The sequence below is a fragment of the Camponotus vicinus genome, unplaced genomic scaffold (genome assembly GCF_025532165.1).
Source record: "Camponotus vicinus isolate PSW18456_S1 unplaced genomic scaffold, iyCamVici1.0 SCAF_4, whole genome shotgun sequence".
Lineage (NCBI taxonomy): Eukaryota > Metazoa > Arthropoda > Insecta > Hymenoptera > Formicidae > Camponotus > Camponotus vicinus.
Genome location: NW_028141976.1, coordinates 674,872 through 693,845, shown reverse-complemented (window position 1 = coordinate 693,845; position 18,974 = coordinate 674,872). Strand labels below are relative to the sequence as shown.

At 30.1% G+C, this 18,974-nt stretch overlaps 3 protein-coding genes across 8 annotated transcripts; 1 reads left to right on the top strand and 2 right to left on the bottom strand.

Annotated features, from left to right (window-relative positions):
• The first annotated feature begins 514 nt into the window (after positions 1-514).
• LOC145971078 (uncharacterized) lies at positions 515-10,945 on the top strand. 6 transcript variants are annotated; one of them, XM_083098372.1, is made up of 12 exons: positions 515-637; positions 1,295-1,541; positions 2,315-2,528; positions 2,624-3,604; positions 3,717-3,867; positions 4,003-4,153; positions 6,993-7,163; positions 7,353-7,586; positions 7,769-7,989; positions 9,127-9,286; positions 9,655-9,767; positions 9,964-10,945. In XM_083098372.1, the coding sequence occupies exons 6-12, from the start codon at positions 4,084-4,086 to the stop codon at positions 9,976-9,978; spliced, it is 984 nt and encodes a 327-aa protein (XP_082954498.1). In that variant the 5' UTR covers positions 515-637; positions 1,295-1,541; positions 2,315-2,528; positions 2,624-3,604; positions 3,717-3,867; positions 4,003-4,083; the 3' UTR covers positions 9,979-10,945. The 6 variants fall into 6 exon arrangements, with proteins under 6 accessions (XP_082954498.1, XP_082954496.1, XP_082954497.1 ...); XM_083098370.1 differs by having other exon boundaries at positions 3,698-3,867; XM_083098371.1 differs by having other exon boundaries at positions 2,315-2,550; positions 3,698-3,867.
• LOC145971080 (uncharacterized) lies at positions 5,035-6,475 on the bottom strand. Its single transcript, XM_083098378.1, has 4 exons — positions 6,254-6,475; positions 6,012-6,182; positions 5,589-5,822; positions 5,035-5,406 (listed from the first exon to the last, which is right to left on the bottom strand). The coding sequence occupies exons 1-4, from the start codon at positions 6,435-6,437 to the stop codon at positions 5,129-5,131; spliced, it is 867 nt and encodes a 288-aa protein (XP_082954504.1). The 5' UTR covers positions 6,438-6,475; the 3' UTR covers positions 5,035-5,128.
• Positions 10,946-12,122: 1,177 nt separating the features above from the next.
• On the bottom strand, positions 12,123-18,509 carry LOC145969967 (putative cytochrome P450 6a13). The gene is made up of 5 exons (XM_083096306.1): positions 16,063-18,509; positions 15,325-15,898; positions 15,025-15,246; positions 14,058-14,309; positions 12,123-12,997 (listed from the first exon to the last, which is right to left on the bottom strand). Exons 1-5 carry the CDS (start codon positions 16,411-16,413, stop codon positions 12,831-12,833), a joined length of 1,566 nt encoding a protein of 521 aa, XP_082952432.1. The 5' UTR covers positions 16,414-18,509; the 3' UTR covers positions 12,123-12,830.
• Positions 18,510-18,974: the final 465 nt, after the last annotated feature.

Below are 18,974 nucleotides of genomic sequence, written 5' to 3'. Positions count from 1 at the left end.
TTAAATCGGGACATAAGACGTCTTAAAGACGTCATAAAGATGTAATTCTGATAACTTCTTAAGACGTCTTTAGAAATTTCATGACGTCTTTAAGACTTCTTTAAGACGACATAATGTTGTGTGGGACACAACATGCATGTCTTGAAGACGTCTTAAACATGTCTTTCTTATGACGCCTTTAAGACTTGTCCAATTGACGTCTTTCTGATGTTTTTAAGACATTCAATTTAAGACGTATTTTTTTAAACGTCTTAAAGATGCCTTTCTTATGACGCCTTTAAGACTTGATCAATTGACGTCTTTCTGATGTTTTTAAGACATTCAATTTAAGACGTATTTTTTTAAACGTCTTAAACATGCCTTTCTTATGACGCCTTTAAGACCTGACCAATAGACGTCTTTCTAACGTCTGTAAGACATTCAATTTAAGACGTATTTTTTTAAACATCTTAAACATGCCTTTCTTATGACGCCTTTAAGACCTGACCAATAGACGTCTTTCTGATGTTTTTAAGAACATTTATTTTAAGACGCCATTTTTAAGATGGCCGCGGTGCCAGGCCAGCCAGGCATTAGACGGGATCGAGTTGGAAAATAAATTATTCCATTTACCAAAGTTGAGCAGTGCTTTGCACAGGTAAGAATTAATGATATTTAAAGCCGGGTCTGCAATGGCCATAGCATAAGGTTGTAAGATGTAAGCGAAATAACCAAATCCATTTCCTATGGATTTCGTGCGTTCTACGGTGGTCTCGCATACGCAGTCACGGAAGAATTCTGCGTTCTTAATTCTTATTGCGCGTCCGCCGTAGAACATACATAGAGTCCATTCTACAATGGCAGTAACAAGACTGTAGGAGTAGAGATTAAATCGTTTTTAGTGAAGTAAAGAAGAAGAAGTAATGAAATAGACAATTCTCATTTTGTACTACTATTACCTTAGAGTACTAATGAGAATTTCTATTTCGTTACTTCTTGTCTTTACTTCATTAGAAACAGTTTATTCTTTACTCCTACAGCCTTGTTTTTGCCATTGTAGAATGGGCTTAGGGCGTGTTCCAAAATTCACTGCCAGCGCTGAAAATCTTTAGTTCACGTTACGTATATTATATATTTTCAGCGCTGGCAGTGAATTTTGGAACATGGCCATAGTAGGAAATGGATTTGGTTCATTTCGCTTACAACTTTATGCTACGTTATATATATATATATGTATATGTATGTATGTGTAAAAAAATTAAACTCTATATTGTAAAAAAATATATTAATTATCTTTTGTATATTTTTTTTGCAGCATTATGACAACATATGAAGATTTTATTCAACAAAATTTTATTCAACAAGATTGTGTGCGTTCCATAAATGGAATGCTTGGCCATCATCGCGTATTGATACTACTAGACTAGTTGTACTATTGAAAACTTTGTATTAACCAATTAAGGAACAAGTAGATCTTCCGCCAATTCAATATGATCCAGTTTTATGTACAAGATCTACATGCAGAGCTATTTTAAATCCATTATATCAAGTAGACTATTGTGGTAAGTAATAAGGTATTATAAATGAATAGAACAAAAATCATTTTTTATTTATCACAAGAAACATTTTGAAAAATATTGAAGTAGTTTATTTCTATTAGAAATTAAAGTATATTTTAATGTGTTTCTTTATTACGATGTATTTACATTCATATTCTTTATTATTCTTTATACTTCATTTAAATTCGTATTTTATTTAATGCATAATTCTCTTGTAATTTTCTGTCTATATCATATAAGATAATTTAAAAAATCAAATTATTTATTAGGAGCATATAGTATTCATAAAAATATTGTAAAGGTATTTTTATATTTCAATAAATTCTAAATTTGTGTTATCATTATATATTATTTTTTTTAAGTTACATTATAATACACATATTGTGAGTTATATTAATAATTATGAGAAAAAAACTTTGCAAAAAGAATTTATGAGGAAATTCTTCGAAATAAGAAACAAAAGGGAAATATATTTAAATGATCAAAATGTATGCATTTATTTGAATAATAGTGTTATATATGTGTTATATATGTTGAATAGTTATATTATAAAACAAATATTTTTGATTTTACTTTTTTTAAGATTTGATTCTTTTCGAACATTTTTTTTATTATCATTTATTGACATTACATGATTTATTATAGTTTTTATTATATATAAATTTATGATATATATATATATATATATATATATATATATATATATGTTACTTATATATTACTTTAAATATTATTCTATCTCAGTCCAATTGTATGTATTTATATGTATTATTTAGCGTGCCCAATGTTTGCCATCAATATTTTTACTTTTTGCGGATACATATGTCTGAATGATGAAGAATAGAGGCACTTAAAGATTCATTACAAATATCATTGTCTATGCTTTCACTCAATGCTCTTATTGGTCTTATCACATTTGGCAAAATGATTCATGTTCATGAATTAGAAGCACAAAGGATCTTCAACCAAAACAAGTTCAAGATATGTTAGGTACGAATAGAATAAGTCCCAAGTTATATTTACTATATTAGTCATTGTTCTTCATGATTACTTTATTGCATTTTATTCACATTACATTTTGATAGGTATAGGTAGACTAATTCCTGGACAAAATCCAAATCAACCAAGAGGACCTGGTGCGTAACTATTGCCAGCTGCTAATCGCTTTTTGTAACCAGTACATAAGTGTGATATGAGACAGTTCGACAGATCTTTTAGGAGAACTGCAACGTGATCCATGGTCTGTTGGTCCAGAGAAACGTTCATTGCGATCTACAAGTGTGGCATTAGCAGTCGCCACGGGTCTCTTAGAAGCTAGTTATGCAAATACTGATGCTTATATGTTGTAATATGATGTATATATGTTATATTTTTCATTGTAATCCTACATATAATGCTATCAATGTATTTAAGGATTATGCTATTTGTTGGCGGACCATGTTCTCAAGGACCTGGCCAAGTTGTAACTGATGATTTATGACAACCAATCAGATCACATCATGATATTCAAAAAGATAATGCTAAGCATAAAAAGGCAATTAAGCATTATGATACACTTGCATCACGTGCTGCAACTAATAGCCATAATAGATATTTATAATAGATATTTATTTTTGTGCTCTTGACACCAAACTGGTTTATTAGAAAGGCGACAATATTGCAACTCTACTGGTGGTCATATGATGATGGGGGATTCATTTAATTCTTCATTATTCAAACAAACTTTTCAACGAATATTTGCTACAGATGCCAAGGGTGATTTGAAAATAGCATTCAATGCAATCTTAGAAGTAAAAACATCTCAGAAAATTAAAGTTCCTGGAGCAATTGGATCTTTTGTATGTCAGTGGGAGAAAGGATCAAGTGTTGGAGTACTACAAGAAGTAGGCTTGTCAGTGGAAATTTTGTTCATTGACACCATCTACAACAACAGCATTATTCTTTGAAGTTGCAAATTAACATACAGCCCCAATTCCGCAAAGTGGAAGAGGCTGTATTCAATTCATTATCCAATATTAACATAGTAATGGACAAAGGCGAATTAGAGTTACTACTATTGCAAGAAAGTAAATATATTTTTTATTATACATTATATGTATATCATAAATATTTATAATATCATAAATAATAATATATCATAAATATTTATGATGTTATAGGGATATCTTTAATTATTAGTTGGGCAGATGAATCATCATCTTTGCATCATGTAAGCATAGAATTTGAGGAAGCAACAGCTGTTTTTATGTCACGTTTAACTGTATTTCGAGCAGAAAGTGATGATGGTCCAAATGTTTGAAGATGGGTTGATCATATTCTGATTAGACTTGTTAGTAGTTTCTATCATTAAAATTCTGCCCAATTACACTTAATATAAAGCTTAAACTTTATGTATTTATACATATAGATTTACACATAAATATATATTTTATCTATTTTGAGGTGTAAAATCTTGTTATTGCAGTATCAAAAATTCGGAGAATATGCAAAAGATGATCCAACTAGCTTTAGATTGGCAGAAAATTTTTCCTTGTATCCACAATTTATGTATTATTTACGCAGATCACAATTCTTCAAGTATTCAATAATTCCCCAAATAAAACTAGTTTTTATAGGTAAGTTGTTATTTGTATAAAACACATGATATATTTAAAACTTATTGATACTTTTAGGTCTCATATTTCATATATCAATATATATTTTTTGACATTCTTTTTAACTGAAAGAAGAAAGGAGCATCTCAGATAAAGTTTTCATTTATCTTATGATAGCAGTCATTTGTCATAAGTTGCTAGTGTATTCGCAATATATACTGTGTCCATTTTGTGTGCAACATTCAATTTAATTTCAAATAACTGCATTATTGCATATTTGCAATATATATATTTGCATATATATATATATACATACAGGGTGTGTCAGACCACCCGTATCAGCCGAATATCTCGAAAACCGAGAACGGCAGACAAAAATGTTTCCTATAAAAGTTATAGGGTTTCAAATAATGCACAGTAATATTAGTACGACCTTGAATAGCGTTGTCAAGATCATGTGAAGGTCACCTTCAATTTCTTAAATGGAACCATTTATTTTTCATTACTTTATTATTCTTGTAGCTTATCTCGAGAGCTTTCCAAAACACTATAATTAAGTTAGTTTTCATTAAGTACTTGCAGAGTTATGAGGCTTGAAATCGTTTCTTAATTTTATATAAACCGTAAAATATCTTATTTTGTACATAAAAGTATTAAGGTGAGGTAATCGTAAAATATTCATTTTTCGATTACCTCACCTTAATACTTTTATGTACAAAATAATGAGAAGAATCAATTGGTGTAAAGAAAACATAGTTATTTTTAAGAAAAAATTGTAATTGTTAATTGCAAATTACATATTTTTTTTTCGAAACAACTATGTGTTTTTTTTACACCAATTATCTTATCTTAATACTTTTATGTACAAAATAATGAGAGGAATTAATTAGTGTGACACCCAGTATATTCAATATCTAGATTTTGTCTTCTACTTTTATCTCTACAAAAGAATTTTTGTTGTTGATTGAATTATAGAAATATACATTTATTTCACATTTAAAAATAGAGAGAAGAAGAAAAAAGAAATGGACGCAAAAACAGAAAAGTACTCACTAATTGTTTCCGAATCTCTCTGTCCTTTTGGAGATCCGTGTCAAATTTGAAAAATTCGTCAACTGTTGATAGCGGAAATTCCGGCAATAATTGGACTTCGTTATTATTATATATTGTATTAGCTGGTCCTGCGTTATTTATTAAATTTATTATTATCTCCAACTGTCTCGTATTCTTTTGTATGAGATTTTTAATAATTTTTTGTTCGGTACAACACGCATCTGTATAAGATAAAAAAGAAAAATATTTATTTCTCTTTATAAGTATCGTTAAAATTATCTGTTTAGTTATTTTACACAAGTACATACATACGAAATTAAGTACATATAACATATTGCTATTATAAGTACAATATAACGATATAATTAAGAAGGAAGAATAAAGAATAAAGTTTAATACATACCATAGCATTTTTCCAACTGATTGCCATTGGCATTGAAAGTTGTCATGTCATCACCGTCAAGCACATTATCGGGGCTAATCATAATGTCACCAATATCATCATCATCATTGTTATCATCAGGCACATTGTCATTATTAAGCCCATTACCATCATCACGCACATTGGCATTACCGCAAGACACGTAATCACCTACTAAACTTTCGTTCAACCATTCCTCATCAGTAATGTCAACATCTGTAAATATAAAGTCTGTGAGTTCATTTTGTTAGTTATACTGTTCATCACAGTGTTATTAAATTTCATTCATTGTAAACTATTTTATATAATTTTCACTTAACGCAATTTTTTATATTATTTTTTCTAGAATATATTTTTATACGCATTTTTTTCTTGGGTAACGATTAAATGAATAGAATTAATTACCGGTTTTGCTGTAATTTTCAAGTTCATCATGAAACGATGGTCTTTTAATTGTTCTTTTTTGTGGTTCCTGTATAATTGAATATCCTTGACTTAGTGCTTGCATTGGTCCTTCATCGGATGTGGATACAGTTTCTGCTCGTTTCTCGGCTTGTATGGCTGTTTCATAAGAATCTATGCAAAATAATTTTGATGTAATTACAAAATTCTTCCAAAATAAAATTACATAGTTTCAGTTTCATTACCATATGGCCCTACAATGCGTCTATACTGTTGAACATCCCAGTCGTCACAGGGAAAAATATTTTTCTGAACAGCTCTTCTGACGTTTATTTCTTTTGGTGGCCATTTGAAGGTTCTTGCCTTAACATCTACCCAAACGTCAGGTACTATGGAGCACCAATCGTCAAAAAATATTACATAATACATTTGAAATTGTTAAATTTTAGTACTGATTAAATGTTGAATATCATTTTTCTCAGTAATGCTAAAAAATATATTACACATATACAAATAAGAGCTCCTGCCCACAGAACGCGGAAGCGCTTGCCGCGCGGGAAAAAGTTACGCGGTAGCTAATAAACGCTAGGACTACAATACGTTGATTGATTACTGCGTCACTTTTTGCCGCGTGGCAAGCGTTTCCGCGTCCTGTGGGCAGAAGCTCTAAGTGTATCAAAAAGTGATGGCAATAAAATTGGCGTTATTTTTGGCATATAAGAGAAAATATCCAAAAAAAATATTTTTCACGTTACAGTCGTTAGAAAAAGGAAGATTAAAATCGAAGATTTTTGATAACTTTTAACATTTATATGCATAAAAATAAATGTAGCACTATATGCATATAAATAAAGGTAACACTACTCACTGTTTTTACAAATGTAAAAGAGGCATTATATAATACATGTGACTGAAAAATATTTTTACAGCTTTAGCATCAATTTGCGTTGCTGATACTACTTCCATCAAAATTATTTTGCATAGATTCTTATGAAACAGCCATACAAGCCGAGAAACGAGCAGAAACTGTATCCACATCCGATGAAGGACCAATGCAAGCACTAAGTCAAGGATATTCAATTATACAGGAACCACAAAAAAGAACAATTAAAAGACCATCGTTTCATGATGAACTTGAAAATTACAGCAAAACCGGTAATTAATTCTATTCATTTAATCGTTACCCAAGAAAAAAATGCGTATAAAAATATATTCTAGAAAAAATAATATAAAAAATTGCGTTAAGTGAAAATTATATAAAATAGTTTACAATGAATGAAATTTAATAACACTGTGATGAACAGTATAACTAACAAAATGAACTCACAGACTTTATATTTACAGATGTTGACATTACTGATGAGGAATGGTTGAACGAAAGTTTAGTAGGTGATTACGTGTCTTGCGGTAATGCTAATGTGCGTGATGATGGTAATGGGCTTAATAATGACAATGTGCCTGATGATAACAATGATGATGATGATATTGGTGACATTATGATTAGCCCCGATAATGTGCTTGACGGTGATGACATGACAACTTTCAATGCCAATGGCAATCAGTTGGAAAAATGCTATGGTATGTATTAAACTTTATTCTTTATTCTTCCTTCTTAATTATATCGTTATATTGTACTTATAATAGCAATATGTTATATGTACTTAATTTCGTATGTATGTACTTGTATAAAATAACTAAACAGATAATTTTAATGATACTTATAAAGAGAAATAAATATTTTTCTTTTTTATCTTATACAGATGCGTGTTGTACCGAACAAAAAATTATTAAAAATCTCATACAAAAGAATACGAGACAGTTGGAGATAATAATAAATTTAATAAATAACGCAGGACCAGCTAATACAATATATAATAATGACGAAGTCCAATTATTGCCGGAATTTCCGCTATCAACAGTTGACGAATTTTTCAAATTTGACACGGATCTCCAAAAGGACAGAGAGATTCGGAAACAATTAGTGAGTACTTTTCTGTTTTTGCGTCCATTTTTTTTTTCTTCTTCTCTCTATTTTTAAATGTGAAATAAATGTATATTTCTATAATTCAATCAACAACAAAAATTCTTTTGTAGAGATAAAAGTAGAAGACAAAATCTAGATATTGAATATACTGGGTGTCACACTAATTAATTCCTCTCATTATTTTGTACATAAAAGTATTAAGATAAGATAATTGGTGTAAAAAAAACACAAAGTTGTTTCGAAAAAAAAATATGTAATTTGCAATTAACAATTACAATTTTTTCTTAAAAATAACTATGTTTTCTTTACACCAATTGATTCCTCTCATTATTTTGTACATAAAAGTATTAAGGTGAGGTAATCGAAAAATGAATATTTTACGATTACCTCACCTTAATACTTTTATGTACAAAATAAGATATTTTACGGTTTATATAAAATTAAGAAACGATTTCAAGCCTCATAACTCTGCAAGTACTTAATGAAAACTAACTTAATTATAGTGTTTTGGAAAGCTCTCGAGATAAGCTACAAGAATAATAACGTAATGAAAAATAAATGGTTCCATTTAAGAAATTGAAGGTGACCTTCACATGATCTTGACAACGCTATTCAAGGTCGTACTAATATTACTGTGCATTATTTGAAACCCTATAACTTTTATAGGAAACATTTTTGTCTGCCGTTCTCGGTTTTCGAGATATTCGGCTGATACTGGTGGTCTGACACACCCTGTATGTATATATATATATATATATATATATATATATATATATATATATATATTTATTTATTTATTTATTCATATAATAAAAACAATTTTGAAAAATAAAATAATGAAAATAATAGGCTCAACATAATAATAAATTACTAAGGGGTAAAAAGGCAAATAAAAATCAAAAGACACGCGGTTATTAGTGCGCAAATTTAGATATATAGTATAAAATATTTACTTAAATTTACTTAAAGCGTAATATATAACATTCTTTTAAATTTTATTACAATTTTTGCTGCCTTTTGTCGCTTAGTAATTTTGAAAGAAGCTCTTAAAATATATTAAATTCATGTTTCCTTTTTCTTCAAGCGGCTTAAATTGAAAATATTATTAAACATTTTTGTAACATTCTGTTATAGAAAAGGAAAATTGCAAAAATTGGAGGAAACACTTTCGTTCACAAGACAAGGAATATTATAAAATACACATTATCGGATGAATTGTGCCGCAAATTATCATGGACAGGCCAAAAAGGATCAACGGCAATTAAGGACACAAGTTTTGTCACAGTTATTATGGGTAATTATTATTTCTTTAAGATATATTTTTATTTCTCCTTTTTATGTAATATTGTTTAAAAATAGTTGCACCTTTAATGTATTCGAACATCAGTATTCGAGATAGTATCTAACATATGCTTAGATGTAACGTGCACTTTTAACTTTAAATTTTTCTTCAGAATTATTAATAAGATCTTACTTCAAATTTCGTTCAAATATTCTTCTACACTTTATACTCTTTCCAATTTTTTACGGATCAAAATTTTTATATTCTTTCCAAAAGTTGCAAACGTTTATAGCTATACTTTACTTCATGACTACCCTATTCTAACTATTGGAATTAAAGCACAAAATATTTTAATAATTATGTAACAAATCGTTTTTCAGCATACGTTTCGGACGACGAAAAAAGTAATATGCACGATATTAAAAAGACCATCCAAGAATGGTTACGACATGCGGGAGATCGCCTCAACTATTTAAGGAACAAGGAGAAAAAGGTTGGTAAATTATTGAAAATTCCATACGATATTATTTAAAAAACAATAGGGCTGTATAATGTTGCTGCATAACATTTTTAGTGTTGAAAATGAGAAAACATTGAAATTAATATATGTTTTTTAATATATGTAAATGTATATCTTAAATCATATTTCACTTATCTATTTCAATTATCTTTTGTATATTTTTTTACAGCACTATGACATATGAAGATTTTATTCAACAAAATGAAGATTGTGACGATGTGCGCAATGGAATGCTTGGTCATCATCGCGTATTGATGCTACTAGACTAGTTGTACCATTGAAAACTTTGTATCAACCAATTAAGGAACGAGTAGATCTTCCGCCAATTCAATATGATCCAGTTTTATGTACAAGATTTAAGCCTACGGCACACGGTACAATTTTTCGTACTGGATTTGATAAGATTTAGTAAAATATTAGAAATGCTGCATTCTGATTGGTGCATTTTTAGTATTTTACTAAATCTTATCAAATCCAGTACGAAAAATCGTACCGTGTGCCGTCGGCTTAACATGCAGAGCTATTTTAAATCCATTATATCAAGTAGACTATCGTGCAAAATTATGGATCTGCAATTTTTGCTCTCAGAGAAATCCTGTAAGAAAAAATTCTATCCATTTTCTTTTAAGCTAAATCATTTTAGCTAGACTAGAGTTTAACTTAATTAGATTTAAGCTAGCAATTATTCAATTTTGGAAGTAAATTCAGCAGAATAGTAAGCTATAGGTCCTTGATAAAAATGACTAAAATAATATGATTTAGATTGTACAGATCATAAGATTTCAATCTTGTATTATAGTATGTATGTATATACACAGCATATATATGCTATACACATAAATGAATAGAGTAAAAATCATTTTTTATTTATCACAAACATTTTGAAAAATATTAAAGTAGTTTATTTCTATTAGAAATTAAAGTATATTTTTATGTATTTCTTTATTATGATATATTTACATTCATATTCTATTCTTTATTACTTCATTTAAATTCGTATTTTATTTAATACATAATTCTCTTGTAATATTCTCCTCTCTATATCATATAAGATATAATTTAAAAAGTAATCGTAAATTATTTATTAGGAGCATATAGTGTTCATAAAAATATGTATAAATATTCAAAATATAATAAAGAAATGAACTTAAGATGAGTTTTATTATTTATTATAGAATAAATCAATAAATCAATGCAGCTATTTTACCGACCGAATTACGCACGTCTAAAAGTCGTCTTAATTGAAATGTCTGAGACGTCTTTATAACATCCTGAGTGAGACATTTAATTATGTCTTGATTGGGACGTCTTGAGTGAGACGTCTTAAAACAATGCCCGACAGATATCTTAAATCGGGACATAAGACGTCTTAAAGACGTCATAAAGATGTAATTCTGATAACTTCTTAAGACGTCTTTAGAAATTTCATGACGTCTTTAAGACTTCTTTAAGACGACATAATGTTGTGTGGGTATATATATATATATATATATATATTCCTGGACAAAATTAATGCATAACTTTTTTTTCACTTTTCCTTTAAAATTTTTCGTTAAAATTTAAATATCAGCTTTTAAAGAAAAAGTGAAAAAAAAAAAATTATGCATTAATTTTGTCCAGGAGTGTATATATATATATATATATATATATATGTGTGTGTGTGTGTGTGTGTGTGTGTGTGTGTGTGTATGTACACACACACACAGCGCATAGCGACATAGTCGACTGTTGTATTTATACTTACGAGAGCTGTTTGTTTATATCGCCAGTTGATTGACGAAGCTGTACTGAGCTCTCTTACCCTCTCTGTTTTAAAAGAGTACACGTGTGCGATAAAATATATGTATATAGAGAAGTTTTAAGAGTAAGGTTTTGCATTAGAAAGCAAAGCAAGCGCGTGTAACTTATTTGCATGTTACGGTATAAGAAGTAAATAAAAAAATTTGCATTTCAATACACACGGTATATTTTGTTTCTATATGCGTACAATTATTGCATATTATTATAAATATATTATTGTAAATATATTATTATAAACATATATTTTACAAGAACGAGAATGAAGTGTTTTTTGGAGCTAATTAGCTAATTTTTGCAAAAGCAGCGTAAAAGATCAGGTAACTCTCCGAAACTTAGTTGTAATTAAATTAATGTAACATAAGTGATCAATAATATTCTAATGATTTTGTATGTGTCAATTTCTTTTATCAAATATGTATAAATAAAAACGCCAATATTCGACACATAAGTATGGTGTAATTATATTTGCTCAATGCAAATTGTTTTGTTATGGAAAATCATTCTAAATAATTATAATAAAGATATATGTGTTGTTTTGATACTTTTTTATAAGTATTATAGTATATACATATATATAAAAGAGCAGCTTATACACATGCATACACATACATATTATTTCTTCGATTAAATTAGATTAATATTATCTCTCATACATTACATTAAGAGTCATTATTTATGCGCGTACATAAATCCCTAAAAGCGATCGTAAAAGTTATGACAGATAATTAAATTGATGTAACATAAGTGATCAATAATATTCTAATAATTTTGTGTATGTGTCAATTTCTGTTATTTTCTAATAAAGCTAGCAAAAATTATTTATTCTTTTTTGCGATTTATTGGATATATTTTTTGATTAAAATTCTCAGAATTAGAAAGAAGCTTAAGGCAGTTTTTGACTTTTCAGAGAAAAAAAGGATTATATTTTTAAAATTGAGAAAATTTCTCTAAATTTCTCTATAGCATATTTGGATTCCAGGGCGAATAAAATACAACATAAAAATATAAGCTTAATTAATTTAACGAATCTCCTTTTTAAAATACTTCTAATTCTGAGGTGTAGATTAATTAAGTAAAATACACAGAAACAATAGTTGATGTTCTATCTTTGCTGCCAATTAAGTACATATATTATTAAGTATGATATATTTATGATTGCGATTTTATACACGTGTTTAATATTTTAATCACTTATATTCCTATTAAAACTTTTTTAAAATAGAAATTTCTACAGATCTAGGAGGATGGAGTGATGGCGAGCCAAAATCCCCTCTCGCTCGTGGTCACGAGACTCCGTCTGCTAAATTTTATCGGCACGATTGATCTTTCGCATATCTCGACTCGATGATTCTTGAGGAATGATATTATCCCCATCTTGATTTGCAGCAACGCGAATCGCATTCCTGCAAGATTGCAAAATCAAGTTACGCCGTCTCAGCGATTATGACGTATCAGTTATTTAATAACAACCGATTTAATAACGGTTTCGAGGCAAGCTTATCGAATTGTAACGGATGTTTTTTTGCATAGAAAATTACACGGTATATTATCACGGTTGTTGTCCTCCATAATCGCATAAATTTGCTCGAGCAATTTTGCATCTTGCTCTCGAGAGAGAAGTAAATATTTATTAAATAAATTATATATCGAATAAGTTTCGCGTATATTATGCAATTTCTAAAAATATGTTTTCTTATTTGTATTAATTATTGTATATAATTGTATATAATTTCTTATTTGAAAATTATTGTAATTAAATATTAAGCTAATTAAGTGAGTGATTAAGGTGATAATATAACGAGTTAAGTGCTAATTAAATTAGATAATTCAGTATTATCTTGCTTTTGGAGTAATAAAGATAAATGACGAGCAAAGATGAAGTTCGTTAAAGCATCTATGAATCGATAAGCGTGAGATTACATTGGTATTTATAAATTCTCTCTACAGATATGATTTTTCTTATCAACATGCCAAATCATTCTATCACTGTTTTTGGCCGCTAACTACAAACAGACTTTATATGGTTCATACGAGCGAAGTAATGCGTGACGTAACAATGTGTGTTGAGTCAGCAGATTATAAATTCCAGCTGTTTGCTTAATTCGCCATTACTATTTACAGCCATTCTGCAGAAGAATTAAAATTGAATCGGTTGTTCATATATGAACGTTGCTTAAACGCGTTCATTTTTATTTACGACGTTCTAAATTTCAGCGTTCGCTGACAATTTATTGCATCGTTTTTATTTTTAAGAAAAGAAATAAAAAATATGTATAGGAATCCCATGGCACAAGATATATCAAAAGCTGAACATAGGAAATTTTTGGGAAATCCCAAAACCTTTTTACATAATTTTATAGTTAAAAAATTTGACTTATATTACAATAAAATATTACAATATTATAATATTACAATAAAAAGGGAATATCAAGGAAAAGTAATAAATAAGTAAAAAAACGATACCTATGCAATTTCGTGGTCCTTCTCCAAATGGAAGATACGTGTAAGGGTGCCTCGTGCGTTTATTCTCTTCTGTAAATCTCTCAGGATTGAATTTCATCGGATCGGGATAATAATTTGGATCGTGATGGAAGCCATAAATTGGTATAATCACCCGCATACCGGGTGGCAGTTCCACTTTACTATTCGGTATCTGGTAATTGTACTCGCACTTTCGAGATATCAGTGGAGCAGGCGGATACTTTCTGAGAGTCTCTACACAGATTTTTATAATAATTATTTGATCTAAATTTTTGTTTTTATTACGGCTTTTATGGTGAATGTACTCGGATTTAAATCTTATTACTATATGATAATAAAAATTTGTATTTTTTACTAAAAACTAAATTAAATCTTTTTGATAAATATAATAATAAACAATAACAAAAATCAAGGAAAGTAATAGTCATTTGTTATTAATTTTTTTATATTTGATACGATTTTGACCTCAGAAATATATATGTTACAATTTTGAGAAAATTGAGATTAAAGTTATGAAAAGGACTATCGATATAATTTATCATTTATCAAATTTAATGTATTTTTGGATCGTTGAATTCAAATCTAATGTTAAAATAAATTTCAAGTGACAGAATTAATATAACAAATAAAAAAATGTAAAAAAATATTTTTTTGCAAACATTTATACATAAAGGTTTTATAAGTTATTGAATAATTCAATGGTAATATATGAATATAATATGTCAGATTCAATTTTGTCAGATTTTTCTAAAATTCAAAATTAAAATAAAATTCATAATAAATTCATAACCATTTTTGCAATTTTAATTGCAAATTTCTCGAAATTATGATGTGGTACAGTTCTGAGACCAAAATTGTATTTAAGATCAGAAAACTATAGAATAATTATTCTCTTTGTTGGCTTTGAAAAGCTATCTGTCATTGAATTGTGTTATATTAAAGTGCATACCTAATATTACCATATCGAGATATTTCATTTCTTGCACAGCATCGTATGTTAATTTATTATCTCGCGCTCCTAGGGCGTTGCGTATCTCCCGTCTAGTTCTTTCTTGAATCTCCTGATTCAAAGCTAGCTCGTGAAGACAGAACGCGATGGTGCTCGAGGACGTTTCGTAGCCGGCGGCGAAAAAGACGAACGCTTGCGCCGCAATAGCATCTTCGTCTAATTCTATAAAAATCATAATTTATCTTTAACCTTCGCGAATAAAAAAAAGACGAATGTGCTCTCTTTCGCAAATGACTTTACCGATTTCCTTCGCCGCCTGGGCGTTCTCATTGTCATAGATTTGCGCGCCGCTTTCGTTCTCCAGAACGCCCTTGTTCTTCAGCTCGATCAGCAGGTCCATGAAGTCGTGTCTTCGAGCGTCAATTCTCTCCCTTTGGCCGATCATCTGCGACACGACGTTCTTGAAGAATGTGGTGACGGTCGGATCGATGACCTGCACGCCCAGCAGTCTGTACAATTCCGGCATGGCCGTTCGCAGCATCCTCCAGAGGGTCGCCTTGTAACTCGGCCTCGAGAGCCTCTTCGCTGCCTGGTGAAACTCGGATTCCTCGTCGGTGAGGGCGTTTATCTGTATGCCGAAGGCACAGCTGCCGATGACGTCGATGGTAAACTTGGCCGCGAGTTCCCGCACCTCGATCGTGCTGCGATCATCGTTGCAACTCGCGTCGATGAGTCTCTGCAGCTCCTCGCAACATTCCACCAACAGGTAGAACATCCGTTTCATCTTGCCCGACGAGAACGCGGGCGTCAATTTCGATCTGAGGTTCTTCCACTTGCGTCCTTCGAGGTTGAACAGGTGGCCGGAGAGTGGATCCTGATTAAAATGGAATTGAAATTTCGATATCAAAGTTTTTTACGTCCGAGATCTATACGTGTTATTGTTAAATGTTCAGTTAGTACAATTAGACGAGCTCGAAAAGCCACCTGTTTTTCATCTGAAAAAAAAGAAAAATAATAATATAGTGTGCGTTTTAGTACCTGAGCGTTATTGATTGGAATTCCACGATTCGTGAAGCAGGCAAAATCCTTGACGAATACACTCTTCACCAGATCGGGGTCGCGTAAGATCAGAACGGGCGATCTTACGCGGAACGCACCGAAGAACCTTTCGTCCTTGAACCACTGGTACATCTCTTTGATGCCTTCCGCTTGTGATTTCCGGAATAGGAGCAGAGGACCAAAGTTTCCGACGAGCACGGTCGGCTTTTTGAATGGTACGCCGCGACATTGCCAAAAATCAAAAGTCGCACTAAGGTAAAAGTACAAGCTACCAAGAAGAAGTCCGATAAGCAAGAAGGGATTTAGTAACACTAACACAATACCAAGCATTTTCGATTTCTTTTCGAGGCACGAGTTTCGAGAAATATCTTTCTTCTTATATAAATATATAATTCCTAATTTATAATATAAATAATAATTTATATAACTTTTATCTCATATAAGAAAGTGATACAATTAATGACTTTTAATTTACAATTTATTCGACATTATTTTTAATATTTTTCAGAGATTACATGAGAGAGTTTATATTAATTACTTAATTGATAGACTCTGAATCGTTTGCATTAAATATCATTTCAATGTTGATTCACTGTCATAGCATAATACAATTGCGATGGTTTGATCATGATCGAGATCTATTTTTAAGTCGTTCTTATAAACATACACACTTATATATCTAGGTCTATTTTTAAATCGTTATTATAAACATATACACTTATTTAGGTTTTTATAAACATACTCTAGTTGCACAAAAGCGTTTTATAAATATATTCTAGTTGCATAAAAGCGTTTTATAAACGTACATTCTTATATTCTAGCCACACAAAAGAGCATTCAGAAGAAACAGATGTACGATGTGAATGTACCGATTCGTTTTCACGATACGAGCTTAAATACACAAACCACTCGCAAAGCTGTTTAGCGCAGTTTACTTCTTAACATGACTTGTTACTATTAACAGGAATATTCCTTCATAATTTAAAAAATACTTTCTGTTACATTACGACTTAATTTTTAATGTAGTGTCAATTATTATACATATATAAAAATAGTAAAAATATATTTTATATATTTTTGGAGGAATTTTAAGAATAAAGAAAATATAGGGAAAAAAATTTCTGAATTATATAAACTATTCTGAATTATATATTTTTTTAAAAGAAATTTAAGTAAATTTTATTGTAATTTCACTATTTTTATTGAAATACTTTGTGTACTTCTTTTAAGACGATAATGAATTAAAATAAAAATCGATCCTTGATTAATTTCTGAACTTTTGCCCCAGTTGAAGCGTTCAAATTTAGCATTCAGCATTTATTGCATCTCTTTATCACACCTGATTACTTTATCGCACTTAATTTTCTCTCTTTCTTTTTATTATATTTTTGATTTGATAAAATCTATCTCTTTTCTCTTAATTTAATAAAAACTATAAATTTTAATAAAAAGTAATTTTCTTTAATTTAATAACAATTTTAAATTTTTGATTCAAGATTACAAAATATTCTTACAATTTTATTTTACATTAATTAACATATAATAATAGAGAAAAACTTAAATAATGGAAACAAAAAAGCATCTAATATCTAATTAATTTAAAAGTGTTGATGCACTATTAATTTTATGGTACACATATACATATATTAGATTTTTGTATATTTTTACATATCACATGGCGAATATTTTGCATATTTAGACAAACTACAAATTTCCCTTTCACTTTGCGCTGTCATGCAGTCTGTGCGATAAATCATTGATCGATGCACTCTGTTTTTTCACTGAAAAACTGCAACTCATTCACTACGTTTCGGAGCCGCGAACTTGACAGCTCGACAGCAAGTCGCCTCGACTCGTTCGATTTGACATAAAAGGACACAGAAGCGTCGTTCGCACTAGGAAATATTTCGCGGCACTCTAGTTTTATTTTGCATTACTGCACTTGCGATTTTCCAGAGTCGAATGCGCGATCGTCGTGGATCGTGCGATCGAAGCGGCTAGAAGCGGATTTGGTGGGAGGTACACATGAGAGAGAAGAAAAAAAAAATAAACAATGTTGTGTATGTTCAATGCGTGCGCGTATGTTTGTGCGTTGCGTCGTTTATGCTGAAAGGCCGACCTCCCACCGACTAAAGCTATCAATACGAGCGCCACGCATTTATAGAGAGACCTTGGAGCTCGTAGCTGATGATACCTCCTTCGGCGAGAGATTCTTGCGCTTTTTCCTCTCTTCCGCTGGGAATTATTAGTTCTCGCACACTAAAGAGACAGAGCCTCTATTCTCTTTCACGCGATTCTGATAACTTGTTTGTTTTTGCATGAATAATTGAATAAATGAACGTAAAGTGAGTGGGCGTCTTTTAGCAGAATGAGATAGAAACGGAAGCGAATCTATTTGAATTATATCAAGTATGAATGCATATTAAGGATGTGTATAGGATATATAAAGATATAAAATTTTATGGATATTAACATCAAATTATTGTGAAATGTTATATAAATTTTACCAAATAACGTGCCAAACGACTCGTTGTTAATCTAATCTATATCAAGATTTATTGGAGATTCGTAGAACGTGACTGATTGTTATCTTTAAAATGCCCAATGTGTCATGAAAGCGCTAATAAATTGTGAAAACATATTCAAGTGATCTTTATTTACACACACACACACACACACACACACACACACACACACACACACACACACACACACACACACACACACACATACACACACACACAGATGATCTCTTTTTTGGATGATATATTTTTATTCCATATTAATCAAAAGAGATCACATGTGATTATATTCCTTGAATATTTATCTTCTTTTTTTTCTTTTATTTAAATCTTGATCAGAGATATTTTTGCATTGACATAAATATAATA